Source organism: Melanostigma gelatinosum (assembly GCF_949748355.1).
Source record: "Melanostigma gelatinosum genome assembly, chromosome: 14".
NCBI lineage: Eukaryota > Metazoa > Chordata > Actinopteri > Perciformes > Zoarcidae > Melanostigma > Melanostigma gelatinosum.
The window spans coordinates 11,383,232-11,407,485 of record NC_136647.1 but is presented as its reverse complement, the minus strand read 5'-3'; the positions used below and the strand labels follow the sequence as shown (position 1 = coordinate 11,407,485).

General features: G+C 41.0%; 1 protein-coding gene across 1 annotated transcript; it reads right to left on the bottom strand.

Annotated features, from left to right (window-relative positions):
• Positions 1-3,473: 3,473 nt before the first annotated feature.
• trpc4a (transient receptor potential cation channel, subfamily C, member 4a) lies at positions 3,474-22,883 on the bottom strand (the record flags this gene model as incomplete). The annotated part of the gene is made up of 14 exons (XM_079283333.1): positions 3,474-4,160; positions 4,658-4,747; positions 5,215-5,256; positions 5,516-5,710; positions 5,812-6,007; positions 6,229-6,350; positions 6,454-6,654; positions 6,752-6,891; positions 7,540-7,885; positions 13,338-13,538; positions 13,975-14,151; positions 14,739-14,879; positions 22,028-22,246; positions 22,725-22,883. 14 exons carry the CDS (start codon positions 22,881-22,883, stop codon positions 3,474-3,476), a joined length of 2,916 nt encoding a protein of 971 aa, XP_079139459.1.
• Positions 22,884-24,254: the final 1,371 nt, after the last annotated feature.

The following is a 24,254-nucleotide window of genomic DNA, read 5'->3' as shown; positions in this document are numbered from 1 at the left end:
GGAATTTACAGTCATTTAAACCTTATTGATTTCCTGTCCTTTTTTCCTCTTGGCTCCCTACCACACATAAACAGACACACACATGGTAAACGGTGACTTAGATTCAAGTTAAAAGTGAATTGAATGCCTCTCTTTCCTTTGTCTCTGTTCTGTCAGCTTTCCATTGTCTGAGACAAACCTTTAAGAGGAATTTAAATCCTATTGAGCGGTTTCTTCCCACAGAACTGCACCACAGTCCTCTCCAGGTTGCAGGTGGTTATTTTGGATCTTAGATCCTGCAGAGAGATGGTGGCAGAGAGGAAGCAGTGATCAGGAACCCCGACCCTATAATGACATCCCCCCCAAGTGGAGAGGACTTGTCAGTGCAGCCATGTTTGAGTCCTCCGCAACTTGGATTACTCAATGTTTTCAAAATCCCATTAACATTATGTAACAACAGGAAAAACAGAAGTTTACCTTGGTCTATTCCTGTCTCACAAGGATTTGTAGAACATCTCTGTTTTTACATATTTTTGTTTGTTTTGGTGTTTAAAAAAGTGTGCCTGTTCATTTTCCCACATGTGTGTGTCTCCAAGTTATTCACATTAATAAAGAAAATTTGAACTGTCAACCTTGTGTGTTCATATTAAAAACTTATCTGGAGGTTTAGAACTAATCAGTTTAGTCAGAATTGACAGTCACACATCATTATTTTTTATCAAATATGTAGAATTAGACAATATTCATATCACTGAATAAGATTTAAACATTGTCGGAGCATGTTTATATGCTCGTGTAAGCGCTTTCCAATTATGTGTTTCTGCATCTGTGACAGTCTTGTTCAAAGTTGGCAGGTCCATCACAAACCCCGGGGCATTTCTACGCAGCCTTTTGATCGCACATGGAGCACAGTTTCATCAACTGTTTCATCTCTTTTTCATTGGCCTGCTCACTTGTTTGAACTCATTAAAGTACAAAAAGGAAAGTGAAATAAAACAGGCAAAAGTTCAGTTCAGAGAAAATAAAAATGTCTAGTTTGTGGGAGAACACACAGAGCAGTTTTCTTGAATAATGTGACTGGTTTCTGGTTGAAACAGTACACATGTGTTGTGAAGTTGTTGGAACCTGAGATTTCTGCCGAGCGTTCTTATTCCTATTCTTTGTAGAAACTTTCTTCCTTGTGCTTCTCTTGATTTTTCTCCACTTACCAAAAGTCATTAAGCATGGTTTGGCTTCCGGGATTGAACGGCCCATTCACATACACATACACTCATTTGCAAAGAAGAAACAGACAGAGTAAATAAGTCTGTTTCGCTTATGCGAGTATAAAAAGAAGATCCTTGCAAATGACTGAAATCTGCTACTACTAGAATAAATGAGATCTGAAAGATTAATGCAATAACACACACACACACACACACCTACATACACACACAGGGCCACAAAGGAGCACAATGGCTACTAAATCGTACGTGGTAGAATGAATGATAAGGGTTGATGGTTCAACTGTACACATTTGAGTAACAAACTCGTGCTCTTCATCGAACTGAAGAGTTTTCAGTGGCAGTTCTAGTGGTGGAAACATTTGGCAGATAAAGGACACATTTACAAAATGCTCTCGTTGTGTGGTTCTGTGCTGCACTGACTGTTAATGGAGAGACATTAATGGGTCGTTACAGGGCAGACTGTGTTGGATCACGAAAGAAACAGCCTGCTGAAAGCATTCAGTTATTCAGTACAGAACTTGGTCTAACTCCTTTAATGCACTCGTTATATGGCACTCGCTTCTGGGATTCACACTGTTTAACAATACCTCCATTCAAAACAACTCAAATACACAGTTTGACGTATAAAGTTGAATGTGTTATGTGTTAAAAACAGTATGGTAAATGTAACCGAATGGAAGATTTTGCAACAGAAGCAGACTTCAAACTAGATTATTTCAATTGAAAAATGACTCTCAACAATTCATGAATGCATACATGTTTCTGGTCTGACAGGCGGTTCATTAACTGATGCTGTGCCCATGGTGAATTGAGAATTCAAAAGTATCGTGCTGATGACCTGGGGCCTGTTCCTCATTCCTTTTTTTCCAAAATCAGGCTTATCTACAGGCTCTGCACCGTCCTTCATTATAAATGTATGCATTGTTAATTTGGAGCCCTGGGAGAGGAGTGAATCTCGCGGACATCAGCTTTTTAAATGAAAGCCGAAGCCAAGTTAATGACAGTGTCCGGTATAAATGTGTAAACTGCAAGTCAACTATTAACCCATTAAGTATTAGTATACGTGCATCATGTTCAGTGGCCGGTTCATCACGTTTGGTACTATGTAGTTATGGTTTCATATAGGGCTGTACACTTTTGAATCAACCCAAGTATGTTTTTTGGAGTTATTTCTTTTGAATACCTCACTGTTTTTTTCAGAATCGAACGTCCTTAAAGAATACAAATAACCTACAAAACATCATTATTGTTAAACTGTAAACACTTACTAAGCAGCAACATAAAATAAAATAGTCTTTGCAAAAGTAAAATCCGAATAAGATGAGCGAGCATGTCACCATCTGTCTGTAATCTGCATCGAACAAAAGAAAAAAGCCAAATAAAGAGTTGATCTATGTTTTAATTTCTATAACAACATTCATTCATTTAAACTAACATGACATCTAAAAAGTACCAGTTAAAAACAAGCGCATTTCTCAAAATAACAATTTTCTGTGGGAGTGATAAAACATCAATAATATGTTGCTTTAAATAGGCTGTGTTGATATTGTGTACCTCCCATTATTCTTCATTGGCCACGTTCAACTTTACGAGAATACTTGTCATGACCTGTCACTGTTATTTGTACCTCCGTCCTCTTCAGAATGATGAAAATCACAATCCCAGGTTTTGCATAGAAAAACATTGAGAGAATTGTTGCATGATCAGAGCTTGACACATCTTTCAGATACCGTATGCCAGTGTAAAGTGCAGAAACAGACAGAGTAAGGCAGAGGGTCGGGTCTAAAACAGAACACATCTATTGCTCTAGTGAGATAAGGATGGGCAGAGTTAAGCGGTGTAGAGATAAACGGGAAAGGAAAAGAGGTAGAGAGAGATTGATGAAGGAACTTGAAAAGAAGGGCACATGTCAGGTAAGTGACAGGGAGAGAGAGAGAGAGATGTTAAAAATTTCAGGAAATAATTACTTTCCAACCAGTAGGGATGCGATAAGATGACTTTATCCTAAAATCTAAATCCTTGCTATGCTCACACAGAGCTCAGTTTACCTTTGCTGCATCTCCACTTCTAACATAGCTGCATTTAAAATACTTCCACCAAAAACCTCTCTGAGTCTCCAAAGATCAAATCTGATCATTAGTTTGGTAATAACTGGAAAAGTCAAGACTTTGCAAAACAACCTCACTTGAAACTCACATTGATTGTCTCTGTCCCTTTCTTCAGTCCAGCATTACTGGGCCTTTAGTTATATCCACGTGCCGTCATAGCTTATGCTTCTTCTCTAGACGACACTGACAAACTTCCACCATCTACTGAGTCACCGCAGGATAAACTCTCTTTGTCCTTTTTCTCCGTTTCTTCTTTTCCACCGTCATCTGAGCTATTGTTGGTCTTCAATACATCGTTGATTTCATTTGGGGCCTCATTTACTGCAGCTTCCTCCTTCTTGTCTGTCTGCAGGAGTTCTTTTTCATCCTTACCTCTTGCCTGCTGCTCTGCGTCTGAGCCCCCGGACTCCCCTGCCTCCTCTGACAAAGAGTACATGTCTCTGGAAATCTCTCCTGCAGCTAATGTGGCTTCATTTCCACTCCAGTGGCATTTCTGGAACAAGCCAAAGTCAGCGATATCTTTGGGGGAATTTCTCCCCTGGCTTGTGCTGGAGCTCTCTTCAGAGACCACAAGTCCGTTAGGTAGACCGTTGGAGGCTTCAGGCGGCCTGGGTGAAGCTGTTGCACTGCCCTGCTTGAGGATGGATGCGATCATCTTGAAACGGTTGAGTTTGCTTTTCACCTGGCCGCTCTGGGGCGAGGGAGAAACCTTGAGCGAGGAGTTGGGGTAAGCAAGACTGGACTCTGCTGAGCTCTCACTGGCCTTTGCCACCTGTAGAGCAGGCTTCCCTGTCTTCACCATGCCCATCACCTCGTAACGAAAACTGGAGATATCTTGTTTCAGTTCCTGGAAGAGGAAAGCAAAAAGTGAGCTCCCCTAGTAAATTAACGAATGACTTTTTCATTTGACTATATCAGCCTGAATAGTTGGTATTTTCAGGGCATTCTGTAGAGTATTGATTATATTGTAACTCAGACAATACTAAGTGTAGAAAGTGTAATTCAGAAAATATTGATCCAGCAATTTTGTTTTCTCACAAAGGATATGAGAACATTTTAAAGGCATTTCGCAATTGCATTTTGGTCTCTACCAACTCCAGAGGGAAATATCTGGCTTCTTAGAAGCTAAATGTTCCATGTTTACCAGATAGTTGCTAACTGTGTCTGTCTATTTGACAGCAAAGTTGTGGGACGGGAAAACCAAAACAGCGATCTGAACTCTAACTGCAGTCGGGTGATAATTCTCTGTGGGTCGTCACTCTGAGCCACCCCTTACAGTCATGTGATCTATTGTTAACATATATTGATTATAGATGCTTATTCACTGCTAGCAGCTGTGCCTACCTTGAAGTTCTCTTCAGTCAGGCCTTCCTCTGTCTTAGCATCTCTGATCATGGCGGCCACATAACGTTTCACCAAGTTCCTCAGCACCTCCTACATCCGTGAAACAAAAGGCAACACAATAACATCCTCCAAAATTGAATGAAAGTGTTGCTTCAATAGAAAACTCACAGTCAGTCAGTCAGGAAAAAGACGACAAATATATACACACAAAAGGAAACGCATTTCAAGCTGCATCTCATACAAAAATGCTACGATAACCACCTGCAGATATGTGCAAATAGGAAATACTCTGCAGAGAACGGTGATGAACATCCCGCTGGGTGTAATTGTTAGGCCTATTGTGTGAGACATCGCAAAATCATTCTATTGACAGATGGAAATTGAAAGTGTAGAAAGGCGTCGAAGAGCAGTGTGATCTCTCTCTCACACACACACACACACACACACACACACACACACACACACACACACACACACACACACACACACTCCCTCAAGCACACACTCGCAGAGGACAGTAATTGTTTTCAGCTTGCTTTGAAAAAGACGACATTTACCTGATACTGATGGTTTACCCTCAGGTTATCTGCTGCTCGCCTCTGCACAGAAATCAGATGCCAGAGCGCGTGAGTTAGTAAAAGAGTGGGAGATGAGAGAAAGGGCATATTTACTTTCTCTTCACGGTATCACACATTTGCATGACACTTTGCTGTCTGTGGGTCTCGCTGCATGTGGCCCCTGAGTGTTGCTCATGGTTTCTTCTTTGAAATGATAGCATTGACAAGTATCGATGAAAAAAAACAGACAAGCAAACTCTTCTTCTTCAATGTGTGTTTTAGTATTTGACACCTGACTTACTCCAATAGTTCCAAAGGTTTCAGGGCGCTTGGATCTGGACCTCTTCCACACTTGTCTCTTGATCCAGCATATGAGGTACAAGAATGATTTGGGGCTGGGGATGATGTTGAACGGGGCTGGCAGAGTGGCCCCTTCTTCAAAGTAACTCATCCACAGCTTTGTCCTGGCAAACTTCCACTCGATATCTGCATGATCCTGAAACCGAGATTAGGACACGTGAAAAGCACGACACAAACACCATCTATCCCACACATTCATGCGTCTTGTTGTTTGCACTGTGTTCCATCTGCGCTCACAGCAATGTGCTGGTAGGAGTTGTTCATCATGGCTATGAGCATGTTCAGGAGCACCACCAGTGAGATGATGTTGTAGGTGCCGAACATGGTGGCGCCGACAAACTCAGTGAACTGATGGTCAGCATCCACGTTGGTCACATACAGGCTGATCAGACCAAAGATTGACCAGAAGAGAGACTGCAGTGTCTCAAATAACCTGCAAGGGAAACAGGGAAATATATGTGTTACTCAAAGTCTGCAAAAACATCAGCTTCTCTTAGCAACTGAAACTTTTCTATTTTTTTGTTTTCACACATTTCTCAACCAGTAACAGCAATATACAGAGACACACAACTCTCTCATACTTTAACACTTAATTTCACGCCATCACACATCTAGACTACGCATGCAAGCACGTTTGGATTCATGTGAACTCACGTGGAGAAAGCGTTATTCTGCTCCACACAGCGGATGCCTTTGCATTTCCCCCTCTCATCTGAAGCCTTGGTCTCATAGTAAAAGTACAGCTGGTTCAGCCCATTAGCAAATGCAAGTAGGACCTGGAGAAGGAGAGAAGAAGTGTGTGCCAAGTGGATGCAATCATTTCAGCAAATCCATGTGTTTTTTGTATGCATGTCTGTGTGCAAACGTTTGTGTGTTTACCAGACAGTAGATGAAGAGGAACTTCAGGATGTCCAGCAGCATTCTGCCCAGAGAGATCTGCAGTGGCCCCAGGTGAGAGTTGGCTGTGAACAGCGAGATGAGGCGCAGGGAACTGAAAATGTTTGCAATGGCAAACACTGCCTCAGCTACCAGGGTTGGGTGCCACATCTCCCACTGGTTCCTCGGCTTACTACCACTGTACTGAACAGGACAGAGGATGGAAACAGATAAAGTGAGAGCACTATAACGTTACACTGCACCTTGTCTATTTTACTGCTATTCTTAGATAATTGGTTACCTTAGTGTAGGCTACAATCTTTAGGGAGATGGTGGCCAGGTACAGAGAGTTCATGACAAAGTCCATCAGGTTCCACCAGTCGTGGACGTATTCTTGGAAACCACCATCCCACATCTGTTTGATCTCTGCCCAGATGAATCCTGTCAATACAGAGACTGTCAGATCATCTGTTCAATAAAAATCCTCATACCATGGACATGAAAAATACTTGTTTCTGATCGGCGAGCAGGTAGTATTTCTAAAAGTCATTGCTGCATCCAAGGTTGTGGAAATAAAAGTCAGGTTTATTTCCTGCATAAACATTTCCAGGTGAGTGGGAGTTAGAGCCTTTTTAGTTTGGATGGGCATGGATTGTACAAATGCATTTGAATTGTAGACACAATGACTCTGTTAACATGCTGATGTTTAGCAGTTATAATGTTTACCAGGTTCACCATCTCAGTTTGGCTTGTTTGCATGCTAACATTAGATCAGCACTAATCGCAAAGTACAGCTGAGGCTGATGGGATGGATGTAATTACCTGTGCAGCTATTGGGTCATTAACCAATGTATTGGTAATGAAACCAAATTAAAATGTTGACTTGATGCTGAAGTTAGATGAACAGTCCAGGGATCAAAAAAGTCATGACAATTCATTCAGCGAGGTACTTTTATGGCAATCCAATCAATAGTTGTAGAGACGTTTCCCTAAAAAACACAAATGTCGAGCTCACGGTGGCGCTAGAAGAAAAGTCTGGGGGATCACTAAAGTCAATAGGATGGATCAGACTTCACTCATTTCACTCACCCAGCACCCAGGGCAGGATCATCCACTCCACAGTGGTCGGTGCGGGGCCCTGTCTGTCCTGCCTGTCCTGCTCTGTGGTGACAATGTGCTGGGAGGCGAGGAGCAGCAGGAACAGAAAGGTCAGGTAGGATGCTGTGTGGCAGATGAACTTGATGAAGGGCTTGCGGATGAAGAGGCCTTGGCGACTCTTCGGAGCGATGAGGTACCAGAGAGCAAACACAGGATAGAGGAGGCCGATGAAGACACAGGTGAAGAACTTCCCGGCCCAGTGGCGTCGTCTCCAGCCGGGGAACTCGTCATACCACCGGGACGCCAAAAGCTGCTGGCAGTTTGGCTGAGCTACAAACTTAAAGAAATAAGAGGAGAGTTGTACTTTTCTGTTTGATCTAGGGAGATAAAAAAAATAACTCCTAGCACTCTAATCTAAGGTATGATTGCAGCAGGGAGACAGCATCCTCAGCCTGAGGCTATTGAGTGGTTTTACACAGAACATAATGGCCTAGTGGCCACGTGCCAGAATTAGCAACTGCAGCAAGTTCTAGTTCAGAGCATGCAAACGTAGGAGTGCGATGTGTTGGTGGGGTCAAAATGTAAAGAGTAATCATCGACACACATGGATATTTTAGAAGGAAATCAAGTAAAGGCAGTCTTGACATAAAAGGAACCTTATACAGGCTGTGAGGTCAGTAAAAAAGAATCTACAAGAAACCAGAGAGCCTTGTTTAGATGACTGCATTGCATTTCTCCATGATTCTTTTGAGATAAAAACGCAGTACTTCTTCCCAAGATGTCTGAATAAGATTGAAACTTCTTTTAAACGGACAACATTTTATATCCCTTACACACAACAAGGTTATTAAAATGTTTGCAACATGATTCAACATGTGGAAAATATTTTGTATTCTTTTCGGTTGTTTGGATTGTTTGAATATTTGAGATGTTGTGGGATCAACACCTCATGTGAGTGCTAAGAGGAAAAGAATAAAGGACAATGTTGTCCGGGTCATTGCCATGCTTCTCTTGGTAACTGCGTACAGGTTTGATATCGTCAGTGACACCAAAATAATCAATGCATCAAAACTGCAGCTGTGCTACAGAACTGCCTCCGCCAAACGGTCTGTAGCATCAGCAGCATGTGGTGATGCTCTAGACGTATCTGGAATGCATTCCCGTTAAAGATAACAAACAAACAAACTCATCGTGTATCGAATACATTCGTTTCACAGCATGGGCACATGCAAACACACTTAACACAGGCGCAAAACAGCGTTGTGAAATATCACGTTGAGCCTTTATACCAGAGTCAACGTGTCGACCGGCACCGTCGGGTGCCAATCCACCAACTCTGCAGCCTTGTTACCATGGGAACCAGAGATCCCTAACTGCGTTGGGGTCTGGAGTACAATTGCTCATATTTCCATACTTCAACTATACAGTTTTGCCACACAACCTGAGAGGAAATGCAGAAGAGAGGGAATATCGGAGATGAAGTTCATGGATGAGTGGAGAACAAGTGACTACTTTTTACAAGAGAGAGAGAGAGAGAGAGAGAGAGAATATGAATCATATGCTGACTATGAAAAAATAAAGAGGGAAGGAAAAAAGGAAAACGCTCCCCTGTTGATTTTCTCATTTCATATAATTCCTTTGAGCGTGAACCTTATTATAGACAAGATGGCTAACCTCGTTAAGTTGCACCCAAAGTCTGAAACAGACAGGTGCAGGCTGAAGTCTTGTAAGAAGTACTTGATCCCAGTAAATAATACAGTAAAAAGAGCCATTGTTTTAAATTCTACAGCCACTGTAGATAGAATTGTTTCCATCTAGATATTTTTTTAGAATTGTATCGCACCAGCGAGTGGCCCGTTCATGAATAAAACTGTTCCTTGGTAGCTTTCATCTTTCACTGCTTGTCAGAACATTATTGCTAATTAATGACAGTAAACAAAAGGTACTTGAGTTGCTGATGTCTTGCCTTAATCAGCATGATACATTAAACACTGACGGCGATGCTAATGAGGTCAGAAATTAAGCTAATTAGCACCATAATTAGGAAAATGTATCCATGCTGTCTTGGCATATGAGCTGTAATAATAATATAATCTCCAAAAGGAGATTATGTACCTTCACAAGATAAATCTGTGGTCTGTATAAGATTTATTTTCTTTTGTTCGCAGTATTTGATTTTATAGAAAGCAAAAGTGTTGAAATGCCCTGTCCTCGTATAGATACAGGTTATTATTCTTTCCTTGATTTACGCTGCTGTAACATTTGAACTACTTCCATTCATTACGAACAGCTTCTTTCCAATGCAAACCTCTCTTTCTATTCCTCTTTCCTGGTGAAAAACAATGTCACCATTCCTTCGTCTGTCACAATCACTTCCACAACTCAGCTGTGATGAAGTGTCCCATTGAGAAAGTGCATCTCTACACCCTTTCCTGCTGCTCTCCACTGTCAACAGCCCAAAAGTGCCAGGACAGCGATTCAACTATCAATGTGTCAGGGTGTTTTCTAGCTCTGTGAAGACAAGTTCCCCTGCAGCATTATCAACAGAAAAGTTCTGCTGAAACTCTTCTACTCCGCTTCCACAGACGATGTACGTAAACTCCTAGCTGACAGAAAGGATTTCTGAATCAACCCACGCACTGATGGTCACACTGTCTGGCTGTCGTATGAAGGAGATTATTCCAAACACAAATACACTTGCGTGAGTATTTTTTGTGGAGTTACCTCTTTCTTTTGTTTTAACAAAACAATCTGAAGGGCTGAACAATGCTCAACACTGCAGACTGAAATGGGAAGACAGATCTTTCTGTTGCAGTGAATAAGTGCTGAGTGTTAATGGTCCTTCACTACATAACACTTATTCTTCTTACTGCAATTTTATCTCCATTTAATGGAGGCATTAAAAACCTCTTGAAATACCGTATTGCAGTTTTTACAACATATCACAAGGGGGCAACGTGAAACTACAGCATGTACCTCTGACGCATTCAAACATTAAAGAGGCAGTCCGGCTCCGCTCACACTGTGAATCTTCAATGTACTCACCTACATTTTTGCAATTACATCAGTACAAATGAGAGTAATCCACTGCTGAAACCCTCGGGGAGGTAGCGGGGATAATCTGCACTTTATTGTGTTCCTGATCATATTTATCTGATTTGGCGTCCCGCTGCATCAAAGCGCAGACTGCTCTGTTTGCTCTGCTCTTTAGAGCGGAGGCCTGTGGAGATTTCTCTTCAGACCATTATAAATTGTGTTTCTAAACCCTGCGAGCACAGCAGAAGCAAAACCGAAAAACACACACAGATGCAAGAATAAATACTAAAAACCTAAACCAGCGTGCACGCTAACGACACACATAAGAGGATTAAGAGTTGAAATGTCCTTCGGTTTTTTTCAGTTGAGGGTCAAAAACCCTGTGACTCACTCAGCCACAGCCTGTACAATAATAAAAAAAAGAAGAAAAAAAATCACTGTTTGTTTGTTTGTTTTGTTTGTTTCCTATACCCGCCCGGTTTGCTCGTCCTGTTCCCGGGTTCCCCGTCTGCTTGTTCTGCCGGATTTCCCCCCTCGTCTCTTGTCTTGTCCTTGGATTCCCTGTTTGTTTTTGGATTATTCATTAAAACCCTTTTTTGCCCCACACCTGACTGTCTGCGCTTGAGTCCTCATCATGCCCTGTGACAGATTCAATACATACACTACAGCGCTCTAGAACAGCATTTCTGACAGAATAACTTTACCTTGAAATGATTGCTAACCAATCTATAGGCAGCTGGGACATTTATCATTTAAAAAGGATAGCTGGGTGGATTGTTACTCATATCATGAGACACTGTCCTCCATCAAAGTCCCGGTGCAATCGAAGGGTGTTATGGACAGCACGCAGGTGAAGGGCATATTGGGACATCGTCTGAATAGTTAAAGAACCCCTGGGAAAGAGGGATGTGTGGCAACAGTTGTGGCAGCAGGAAGGGATGATCGCTTACACTTTTGTTAAATGAGGGATTTACTGCCAACAACAGAGAGGCTGGATAAGAGGGGGACTGTTCATCATCATGTACACCTGTTGCACTACTTCCAATTCTCCTTTTGAGACCCAACATGCTCACTCACCAACCTGTGTTTGATGGGGTGGGGGGAAGAGCAGAGTCGTAAATCGAGACGCCGCCAAAAGTGCATCTGCTCTGAGCAAAGACAGACAGATTAATTATAAAACGCTCCTAGGAGTAATGTGTCGGCTCCCTCACCTTTATATTCGGCAGAACACCTATTTGACCCCTTTCCTGTTGCCTGAGGAAGCCATCAGCCATCCCATAACTTAGCAACACTATAAGCGGGCTTCCTCATTACAACCCATTAAACCCAGAAGAACGGCTAATGCATCAGTGAGATGATTTTCTGGTAACCCTTTTATATTCACCCACAGCACTAAGCTTTTAATAGGTGGAGTACAATTAAATAATTGTAAAGTGATTACAACCATAACTAACTAATTACAGGTCAGTATGCAGATGTGTGATCTTGTATTACTCATCAGTAACAATTATAACATTTTAGGGGTGTTAGGAAATAGTATCCATACTGAATGTTTATATACATAGCACACGTACTTATTAGGAATTAAAATTGCACCTTTTTAATTCGCTTTTTTTTCCACACCAATTGTTGCTGGCTCTACCTGACAAACATTTATCACACAACAGAAACAACAGCATGAAATCAGTGAACTGTAAAGGAAATATTCCAATGGAGTTATCAGGTTTGAACCATTTCCCTCAAAATGATTCATGTGTGTTTAAAATGCAACGGCGGACCCACAGGGTTGCTGAACAAAACAATCCGATTTATTGGGCAGCTTCGGGAAACTGAAAGTCGACAGTGAAAGTAATTATCACTTAATTGATGCCTGTTTGATGCCCGTTTGCCTGCGCATTAAACCCAAATGTACTGTACATGCTCTGCATTAAATATCACAGACTATTATAAAGCACGTATGTTTAACTGAATGTAGAAATTCAGTGACACAACGACTGACTTGATTTGAGTGAATAAACACCATCTTCATGTTATTTTAACGAAGTAGATCAATAAGTTACCTTGCTGTTTTTATGCTTTGGAAATAATATTCAAGCTTTGCATATCTTCAGCTGCCAAAGCTAAAAAAGGACACAATCCTAACTAAAAAAGAACCTGATGCTAATCTACAGCTGCTTTTATTGGCTGGCAGTAACACCTGTGAGAAGTCATTGGCTTGGTGCAGCAAATTTGGCAGGCATGTGGCATTGAAATCTAACAACAAGCTGTACAGTAGATAACATAGCAAACAACACTGGCCAGAAGGGGAAAAAACGAATACTAGAGGAGAAGCCTGAAAAAACACAAGATGATTTCTCATATATTGCAGAATTTTACAGGCTGAAACTGTAATATTTCTTTCTCTGACTCTCACTTGACTGAGACGCGCTCTAGTGTTCGAGATCATTGTGTTGATAGCCAAGAGGATGATATTCTCTGCTTCCTTCACGTTACTTTCTATGAAATAAAGAAGCAACTTTTTCTGAGTCTTTCATGTTTTGTCCTTCAAAAACTATTGCGTTGTTGTGTTTTAATTGTGAGCAGGGTGATTATCAAATTAAATACAGATGTCACACTATGGCACTCATTCACTTAGCCTTGATTCTCACAGCCTTTGCCATCTGATCCAGTTAGAAAGCTATGAATTATTCTTTAAAACATAAACTGAATACCTTGTACTGTACCGATACACAAATAGTACGTATCGTGCTTACCTCTTTTTGATGGTACTTGATAGCTAGTTTGAGTCTTGCCAGGTCGGTGTTGCCCTCTTCCTCCAATAAGTTGACGTCATCTCTGTAGTTGAGGATCATCTCCAGCTCTCTGGAGCTTCTCGTCTGGTCCAAGAGGTCCTTGGCAAACTGTTTACACTGCTGAGACAGCTCCTCATACTCTGATTTGAACTCATTCTCCACCTTAAAAAAAAGTGTCCACAGAATACAGATATGGCTAAACGCAAGAAGTCCTGCAAGAACCTTGCAGCTGAAATGTAAGTCAATATATTATATTAAAAATGTCTGAGTACAGGTCTAAAAAGTGGTGTTTCTAAAATTGAATCTGTGGATTTTGTGTCCTGAAAGCGCCTGGCATTTGTAGCTTTATGACAAAAAGAATGATGATGAACCTTTTTATATTTCATCTGGAGGCAGGCAATGATCCAGTGTTTGCAATTATTTCTGTGAATTTTCATCGCTGACCCTTTTCATTATTTTTATATCCGATGACATTTACCGAGAGCAATTTTATATTAATGCTGAGCTAACAAACGGACAAGCCGCTGAATGCCTCATGAGAGGGCACAGAGGTTAATTAATGCAACGGAATCAAATCCTACGAAAGGACGTTCCTCACCTTGCTGAGCTCCTCCAGCTCCCAGCTGAGCCTGAACGCAGTGAGGAAGGGGTCCTCGCTGGAGAGCGCAATTAGCGAGGGACTTGACAGCGCTTTGTAGATATTGAGGCGGGAACGAGAGTGCCGCAGGCTGTCCACGTCTGAACTAGACACACACTCCACACAGTTACAGCGCACCTGCAGCGTCAAACAAAGCACGGACACATGTTAATGAGGCTTCCCAGCATTTAGTAACAGAATCGGGATTCGGTCCTGCACTGCAAGCTGCTATGCTGGATATGTTGTTAGACATTAAAGGCCCAATTTTGACCGTATAAATTATTTGCATATTTACACACTACATTGAAAATGTTTCCTTTTGTTTCTCAAGTGAACTAATCATAATCTGAAAACCCCTGGGCTTCAACAGAATCTGAAGACATCAAGTTGGTGTCAATTATTTGAGAATATCTTATAAATAAGATCCTAATAGAAATACTTAATGACATGCATACTGTAGTGTATACTGTGTAACCTTACTGAAAATACCAATTGCTGCTGTTGAGTAAAAATCCAGTCGTGTATCTTCTGTATCACCTGAATCGTTTCTATTTATTGACTCATAAAACACTTTCATAACCCCACTGGATGTAGTGGCATAACTGCACTTTAATCCTTCTGCACACGAGACTTTTGTTTGCCCCCCAGAATGTTTGTTGATATTTTGGCGATACAGGGTTTCACTTGGACAATAATAAAAAAAAAAATACAAATGGTATACCCACCTCATGAGGCTGCGGCATAGACACACCTTTCTGCACCAGAAGCTTGATGATTTCATAGTTGTTGGTGTGTGCAGCGAGAATGACGGGAGTGATGTCAGGGGTGAAGTCAGAGAACTGCTTGTCCAATAAGATCGGAGGAACCTTTCAGCGAGAGCACAGAATAACTATCTTTAGACCCACACATACATTGAAAGAATGGCTTTGGCCATTATGTGATCGACTACCAATTTCAAGACCTCAGATTTATTTTTCCTTCTGTCTGACTGGTCTGACTGGTTTGACTGACATGCTCAGCGCACAGTGGAAGTACAGTAATTGGTGTGGTTAAACACAGTACCTAAAATATCTTCTGTTCCCCTCAGAGAATAGTTCAAAGGTCTTCACAGCGAAGATAAATGGAATAAACGGCCACAAAAAGAAAAACATCGAAGCTTTTGGCAGCTGCAGTGAAAACGGTTCAACTGCCTGCACTGCAATGGTGCCCTTGGTCAAAGTCACAAACAAAATGTCGTCCGTATAAAGACCGCTATAAAGGGTGTAGGCCAAAATGTAATAAAAAGCATCAGTATTTCACACATTTCACAGGGAATTATTAATGCTCAGAAAGAAACTCATTCCTCTTATCACCCACTCCAGCTGAACCCCTTTTTGCTATTCCCCTGCCATTCAGCAGGCTGCGGGCTGCAGAAGAGTAAGCTGGCTCTTTTCACTTCTTTTAATTGAAGTATACTGTTATCTGATTCTGCGGTGAGAGAGAAAGGGGGGAGAGAGACAGGAGAGTCAGAGAATTGTTGGAGGATAACTGTGCGACATGTTAGGACGTATTTAGCTTAACTTGATGTAGACAGAGGAAAGATATAAGGGGATAGTGTAGTCAGAGAGCTTTACTCAGACTAATGTCCTCTTTAAACTACTACTTCTAACTACACAACCACGGAAGTGTATCAGCTGTGTTGCTGTCTAACAGTTTGATAAGTTGTGAGGTCAAAACTTTACCTTTAAACTTTAAACAGTTTACTCACATTAACTCACATATTACAATTGTCATATGTCCTTATTAATACTTTGTGTTGACCTAAACCCTTGATAGCAAAACTGACTATTAGTGTATTTCAAGGGACAGCCAGAGGGTTTGATAAACTGGCAAAACTGCCAATATGCTGATATTGGTCTCTCAGAGGCAAGGTGTTCTCATCTGATAGTACAAAAAAAATTGATAAGCAGCAGGAGGCCTTCTACTGGCAGCTCTACACGAGAAGCCACATGTGACAGCAAATCACAGTTTGGTGACAAGGGACACGTGGAAAAAAAACCTGTGAGAGCTTTTATGTGAGTCTTACTACGAGTGGATCCACGAGGAAAGTAGAGTTGAAACAGTGCTGTAAAGTGATATACAGCACTGTTTCCTGTATTCATCGATTCATTAGGGATATACAATAGTTACTCTTCTCATAAGCACGAAAAGCACGAAATAACACGACTTAGAGCAGGAGTGTCAAACTCATTTTCACTCTGGGCCACATCAGCATCACGGTCGCCCTCAAAGGGCCGGTTGTAACTGTAAGACTGTATAACTAACTTCTCCCTAACATGTTGTTAAATAACTCTCTCTGCATTTAATTATTGTTTATTCAAGTGTAAAAATATTGTACATGCAGTTATATAAATGATATTTAAACACATTTCTGTTGTTTTAACATAAATCATTTTAATTGAGGGTTAAGAAACCCACATTCCTCTGTCAAAGATCAAACTGTTAAAGAAAATAACAAAGACAAATATCAAACAGAAGTTATGACATTAACTTTGTTCAAAGCTGTTTGTGTCACCTCTCTGCATCACTAATGTTCCTCCCTGTCGTCGTCCTGTGCATGCAGCTACATCCAAGAGCTGCTCACTGAGAGTCAGGTCTGATGAACACGGATAGATGATGTATCCGTGTTGTCTGTGCTTTCATCAACAGTTAATTAAAAACACAAGTACCTGCTCGTAGATTGCTGCTAGTTCATGAACTCGGTCTGCGATGGTGTTTCTTCACAAACTGACGTTTGTAAAAGTCTGTATCTGGCCGGAGCTCTGCTCACATACCTTCAGCATGCACTGGGCTGTAGCTTGTGTAAATATATTCTGCTGTGATTGCAGTCTGCCTTTTAATTCTTGGACAGTTTGATGTTTTTCTTGGAGGCTAAATTTAGCTCCGTGTTTGGTGTCAAAATGCCGACGTGAATTATATCCTTCATCACCGACACGCCTCATAACACAGAAGACAGACACGTTGCTCTCCTTGAAGCACAAACATGTGTTCGCTTTCCCATCTTTCATTACATTTTCTTCCCTCTGCATCAATTTTTCTCTTCGTGGACATTTTGGGAATATTTATCGATCTTTTTCAATTGTTGGAAAACCGCTTTTCGGGCTGTTGCCTCTCCTGTCCACCTGTTGTGATCGTTTTAATGTCGGTATACAGACAACATGCTATCTCATAATTTCAACTTTCTATCTCATAATTTCGACCATGGGGATACTTTTATTTTCAAGTCTAACTTTTAATTATTTTTCCCGAAAAAAAAAAATATATATATTTTTTATTTTTATTTATTTTTTGCTGGGGGATTCGCGGGCCACATAAAATGATGTGGCGGGCGGGACACATATGACTTAGAGTGAAGAGCCATGCTAGCCTCTCTCTGACGTACTTCGCTTGAAGCCATAGATGTCAATGTGCTCATGGCGCGCTAAAAGAAAAGTCAAGGGATCACCAACATCTTTAGAGTTAATCCTCTGCGGACCATGAAAGTCTCTACAAAATTTCATAGAAATCCATCAAACTGTTGTTGAGATAAGTCTGAACCAAAGCCGTGGACTAACTGACCAAGCCCCAATAGAGCCATTTATAGAATGTAGATTTGATTTGATTCTAAAATAAATGACTGAAAGACAATCGATGTGAAAAGTCTCATTTAAGATAAGATTTGAGTATTATTGTACCGTAGGCTGTTTGAGAAAAGTTCCACTTTCATGAATAGAAACAGGAATAGTATCAGTGAAACTCTCCGAGAAAAAACCTATGAAGATTTCTCATGAAGATTTCATCATCCATATCGCATCCAAAAGTAATTTTACATGTGGAAACTAACTACTTGTGTAGTTTACTCTCAGAGCAGCAGCAACTACAAAGAGTGCCACAGAGCCACGTCTGAGAGTCGTCATATTTCGCAGAGGAGGGGGATCTAATATACTCTGTTCTGCGAGTGGGATAAGGAGGGACATCAAATAATCGACATCAAACAGCCTTGGCCTGTGCCCAAGCACGGAGCAAGAGGAGTGCAGGCTAGATGTGGAGTTATGATAATAATAGAGAACAGAAATGAAATTGTAGCCCACTTGTCTCATATTAGAATGAGGCGTCCACCGTCACCACGTTGATTAAGATAAGCATCTGCAGAAGCACAGTGTTTCTTTTCTTTTCATTGCGCTCATTTTCCAGCCTCCCCACTGGTTTTCACCTGTCATCCCACAACATGACATGTTCAGATCAAGATGGAATAAAGTGGGACACCGAGCAGTCCTGTTTTTGAGTGACACTGCAGAAAACAAGCTCAAGTCTTTGTGGATTCAAGCAAGCGTGATTATGCTTATTGTGTTCCATGTAAGAAGGAGAGTGTTTTCCTTACGTAACTATCTTTATGTGCACATGTAGGTTGCAGAGTAACCCATAAAAATGAAAAGACTGACAGAAAAAGAAAAAACACAACAACACAGAAGCACCCCGAGGCCCTTCTAATTGAGAAACGCTGTGAGCTCCAGTGTTTGTGCCTCCGACAGATGCTTATCTGTGCTCAGAGGATAATACATGGAGCTGTTTAAAACGCTGATATCCAGTGCGCTGCTCAGCGGAAAACAAATCACCCACAACACTTATGAGATTATTACAAACACATCATTCAGACAGCCTGCAAAATGGAACGATAAAAACACACAATTCCAGCAAGGCATATATTAATCTTCCTGCTAATAAATCTCAGAAAAGACAATGGCAACAGATATAATGCAATGTTTTCCCAGACAGCCTTTTAATATAATCAATGACCGTCTCTTGAGGAAATTTGGTGTGATCTATTTTCACAACCTACTCATGTGATGGAAGGAAGCATATAGGCGCCTGAGCACTCGAGCCCGTGGAGCAAATGCATCCCCACTATTCAATTAGGGCGAGCAACGTTATCGCTGCGCCACGCCACATTTTGTTCTGTACTTTCACCGACATGCCGAACTGATTTGCGAGTCAATGTTTGCCAGCGAGCCCATCAATCGTTAGCCCAGTGATCGGAAAGGATTCGTCTGTGGAGATGGGATATTCACAAAAGAGCTGAATCACAGAGTCGGCTCTTTTAAGTGTGACATGGCTATTTTGCATTCGTGCTGTTGGTAATATTTTTGGGGATTACTTGGGATCTAGTGGATAAACACATATATAAGCATCCATCTTTTTCAAATGCAATTAATTAACCGTATTGCACATTGTGTTTACATCCCAACAGCAATCATTAAATCAAATGGTTTGAAATAAAAGAAAAACATTCCAGTATCTGTGGCAGTCGCAGTACTGTACTAAAGCCCGTCCAATCATTTTCTTCTGCTGTCTTCCTCCCCCCACACAACAGCCCACGCACCTAGAATGTCATCGCACCCTTAATAATCTAACAAATCTTTTCTGGGTGACGGCCCCATGAACCCTGACAATTATGCATTCTTCCAAGTTTGCTCCCCTATTTTAAAGCATAACCAGGCGCTCATGAGCAGAAGCTCTATCTCACAAAGACATGAAGCGAAATGCGGCGGCTGATAGATGTCACAGCTGAGGGGTTCGGATGGATATTTTTGGCCTCTGTATCTCATTCTCCCTCCGTCTCTCTCCATTTAACAAACAAGCCAGAGCCATCTCTTGTGCTCTTTTGTTCCCTAATATATGCTTTCCCCCCCCTCCACTATTTCACTTTATATCAGGGGTATTCAACTAAAATTCCAAAAGGTCCAGATTGAGAAAATCTCCTCGGACAAAGGTCCGAAACATTACAATAATATCTAACTTGCGCTATTTAGTGCTATATATATATATATATATATATATATATATATATATATATATATATATATATATATATATATATTCAAGAAGCCTAATAGTAGTAACAACGTCTCTGTGTAGTCAACAACTGTCAAATCAAATAAAGTGCACATCAATTGTATTTTAACAAATTATTATTCTGTTTTCAAATTGAACTAGAGTATAAATAATACATAGAAATACATAAATAAATGTTCTTCTCATTTAAAGTAAAATAAGGTCTGGATAAAAAAATAACTGAAGCTTTTCAAAAATGTGCATTCAAATAAAGTAATTCATTTTAGAAAAATTGATTTCACTGAATTGTCCTGCAGCTTTCAATTCACTTCATTGAGGTGTGAAGTGATGTCAATAAAAAAAGCCACAATATTATATTTTTGTCATCTAAAAAGAGAAATCAGTGAGCATGGACTTTATCTGTGGTTATTAACCCACTTGTTTCAGCTCTAGTCTCTCTGTCAACATCATCGTTGGACAGTGAATTACTGTTTTGGATTCTGATCATATTGGGCTCTTATGTTCATTTTCTGTGTCTTCATTTTAGATGTGAGTGGGTACATTTGTTCAAAGGAGTTGTGCTTTGCCTCGTAGTGCGCTTCATTTGCCGCTTTGCCTCGTAGTGCGCTTCATTTGCCGCTTTTACCAATAGTTACGGTTTCTGAACATATGAGACATGCTGGTTTTACATGTGGTAAGAATTAACATAGAATAGTCTGTTCATTCTTGCTTATACATGATATTCTCTCTGAACACGTTTCTCTTTTTGGAGAACGTCATGTGAGATAACTTCTCTGATCAGCGCAATGTTCCTGCTCTTCTTTCTATTTCCTCGTCTCTCCCCCGTGTGTCACGGTGTGTGTGTGTAAATCTCACTCGAGTCAGGAATCTTGTCAGAATACCCATATTTGATTGGCTGAGCTGCATCACCGGATGTGATTTACACCGCATTGGTCGGTGCGCTTCCTGCACCGCTGAACAAGTGCCGTAACGGCTGAATAAACTACGCCGGTTAAAGTTGAACTAACTGTCTGATATGTATAATTCCAAAACATATATATGTTCTGGGTCCGGATGCAATTGCGTCTGGGTCCGGACCCGGACCGCGGTCCGCCAGTTGGGGACCCCTGCTCTATATTATCAAAGACGAACGCACAGCTTCTAACAGGAACAGCAATAACATCCCCTTTTCAGTTGATCGATGAAGCTAAAAACATCTGTTCCTTTGTGGTTTATGGTGCATTACTGCTGAGAAGTGAGGAAAAGAGCAAGTGCAGCCTGTACGTGTGTGTTCCAGTTTGTACAGTATGTACACAGTGCATGTGCGACAGGGACAAGAACAAGAAAATGCCCCTTGAGTCGAGAGCAATCAGTGCAAAGCAGTACCAATCTGAAATTAATTACACTGCATTTTGTTTTTAATTATAGCAATAAAAGCTCGAAACAGGCACTTAAAGACTAGAGGAATGCTTTAATGAGCAGCAGTATTCTGAATCCTTACAATATTTATTTTTAAATAAAAAAGAAGTCTTATTTAGACAGCCTTTTGAAGTGTCAGCTTTTGTTGTTTCCAACTCTACTGGGTCAATTATTTTAGATGGTATAAAAAGCTCCAGGCAACTGCATTCAGCTTGTAAGCTACACAATGAGGAGCAGTTTTTTTTTTTACTGCACTTTATATCATTCAGTGATTTGGTATTGAGGCCACTGTGCACGGGTTTGAGACACGGGAGCTTTTGTAATTAATTTACTTTTATAAATCACTGTTCATACATTTTGTGATAAACAATACATGTAGTGTGAGTTGTGCATCTGTCCAATGTCATATTCTGTTGGATAAAAGCTTATTATACCTTTTTACACATAAAACATGGCGGAGGTCCCTTCAAATACAAATAGAATCACTACAGGTGATATCAGTGTATCAACTACAAAAAAAGAGAAATAAATTAGTGTTAAAATTAGCGAAACATGATTTGACAAACTGGAAAAAAAGGAATGCATTTCTTCTGGGGAGAAAGTAAACGTCAACAATCCTAGTTTCTCTGCTAGTGACCCCCAGCCTTGCCAGCAGCTCACTGCCTGTGCACTGACACACTCCTTCCTCACCAATAAAGCACTCTTCATTTAAAACTCCTTCCATCCCCCTCATTCCCCTCCTCACCTGCATGCCACCACTAGACTTCTTGTGATTTAGCAGCAGTTCCACAGCTCCCACCACTTCCTTGCGGATCGCGTGCAGCAGGGCATCGCCGACGTAGACGTTAAAGCTCAGCAATAGTTCGATAATTTCCAGATTCTCGTTCTCAATGGCAATCAGCAGAGCCGTGCGGCCGAGAGGGTCGATGCAGTTGATGTTGATCTTGAAATAGATCTCAGCCTCCTGGCAAAATGAGGTTGTGATTAAAAGTCAGGGGTTGTTTCTAGTGCTACGCTGGGACTTTGTTTAATAGAATATCAGTGATTAGAAGGGGAAATAGTAATTGACAGATATTACACATTGATTTTCGAACGGAAACGTTAACACCACACACCTTTCAGATCTGACAGAGAAACTCCAAGTCTACAGAGTTTTGCTCTGAGAGAGCAAACACGCACCCACAGGTACTGTGGGACTACCAAACAGCTGGTGACTACTAAAGGTCTGACACCTGTCAAGGTAAATAGATGCCCCTGATGTTATTGGAAATGAGTATCGAGGATAATTATGGCTGCACATGTTACCCATAAATCTTCTAATATTTTCAAAATCAATCCAATTAGATTCAGGCTTTAATTCCCATCCATCCATAATTTAGAGGTTCTGTATTTGTCACATGATCCATTCTTCCATGGACTTATACACACACAGATACACGTACCTCTAGAGCCTGTTTGACACTAGCATAGTCTCCCTTCTCCACAGCTCCAAGGTAGGCTTTCTCCAAAGGCGACAACTCCGACTCTGCCCGCACCACTCTCAGCGGGATGCGGTCCCGGTACGAGGAGCTGTCAGTCCGCCGGTAGTACAGCTGTGACATCTCCCTGGGCTTCAGCTTACCAGCACTCTGCAAACACTGCTACAGCTGCTACCAAGCTGAGGGAGGTCACACTAGAGGGGACCAGAAACAAAGGTGTTCTAGGTGGAAGACACATGTTGTTGGTATTGACTTTCACAAAAAAGAAAAGATGAGAAGACGACAGGAGCAGAGGTGAAGGGATTATATAGACAGAGAGAGATGAAGGCTTGAAGTGTTGCAGCTCAAATGGATGACAAGATCTTTAATTCTTGAGTTAATGACTAGATGTCATTAGTCATGCTTGCTAATTGATTGACATCAGCTGACTTAGTGGTTGCCTGGTGACAGCAAAAACGATGCTTTATGATGCACAGTGCAGCGTCACAGAAGAAAGCCGTGACAGTGACAGTGACTGTCTCCTAAGGCAACGGTCAAGATCTGGTGAGAGGTGAGATCTACAAGCACACTGTCATAATTAAATACTGACCATGAAGAGAAGACGGGGAAATAGTGTTCATAATTAGTACATAAATAAGTAGCATTTGTAAATCTATGAAGTTAATCCTAAAAATAACCCTTTGGCTGTCCTCAGACTATGCAACCATAATATTGAGCTCATTCTAAAACGAGTATCAGTGAGTTGACTATAACCACTGAGCAGGTGCGCAAAAACATGAATACAAACACAAGGGATTGGCCATTTTCTATTGCTCTTTAGAGGATTTAAAACCACAGGGGACTGAGAGGACAAGAAAACAGGGGGTGCAGGAGAGGGAGAGGGTGAAGAATAAAACATTAAACAAGATAAAGTCTCAAAGGTTACGTATTATGGTGCGTAATGCCGCCTGTCTCTTCACTGTCTTAGGATAACTCATTACTGCTGTCCTCTGTGAGCCTCTATATTTTAAATAATGAGTGGATTAACAGATTTACAGCAGCCCAATTAGTTTATGACAACAAGAAGAACAGCTATGCATTTTATAAAAATGTGTAAATGTTTGATTTTCTAAAATAACACATTTTAAGGAAAACAAATGTTTTTAAACTCCAATAAAGCTTTTGTGCTGAGTTAGAAGAGATGATTGAAGCCAGTCTTGTGTCTGTACAGTAAATATCAAGATAGCGCCAGCAGGGCTTAGCTTAGCACAAAGACTGGAACAGAGACAAATGCCAATCCAAGCTCAGTCATAATGTCAGAAATTCCAGCCAACTGCAACTCTAAAGATCACTAGATTAGGAGGTTATATCTTGTTTGTTTAATCTGCACAAAAAAAATAGTAAAAACGACATGTTGTGATTTTACGGAGGTTACTTGCTTCACTATTTCTTGGCTGGCGCAGTAACTTGCTGGAGTCGCCGCTGATTTAAGACGGCTCAAATGCAAGCTAATAT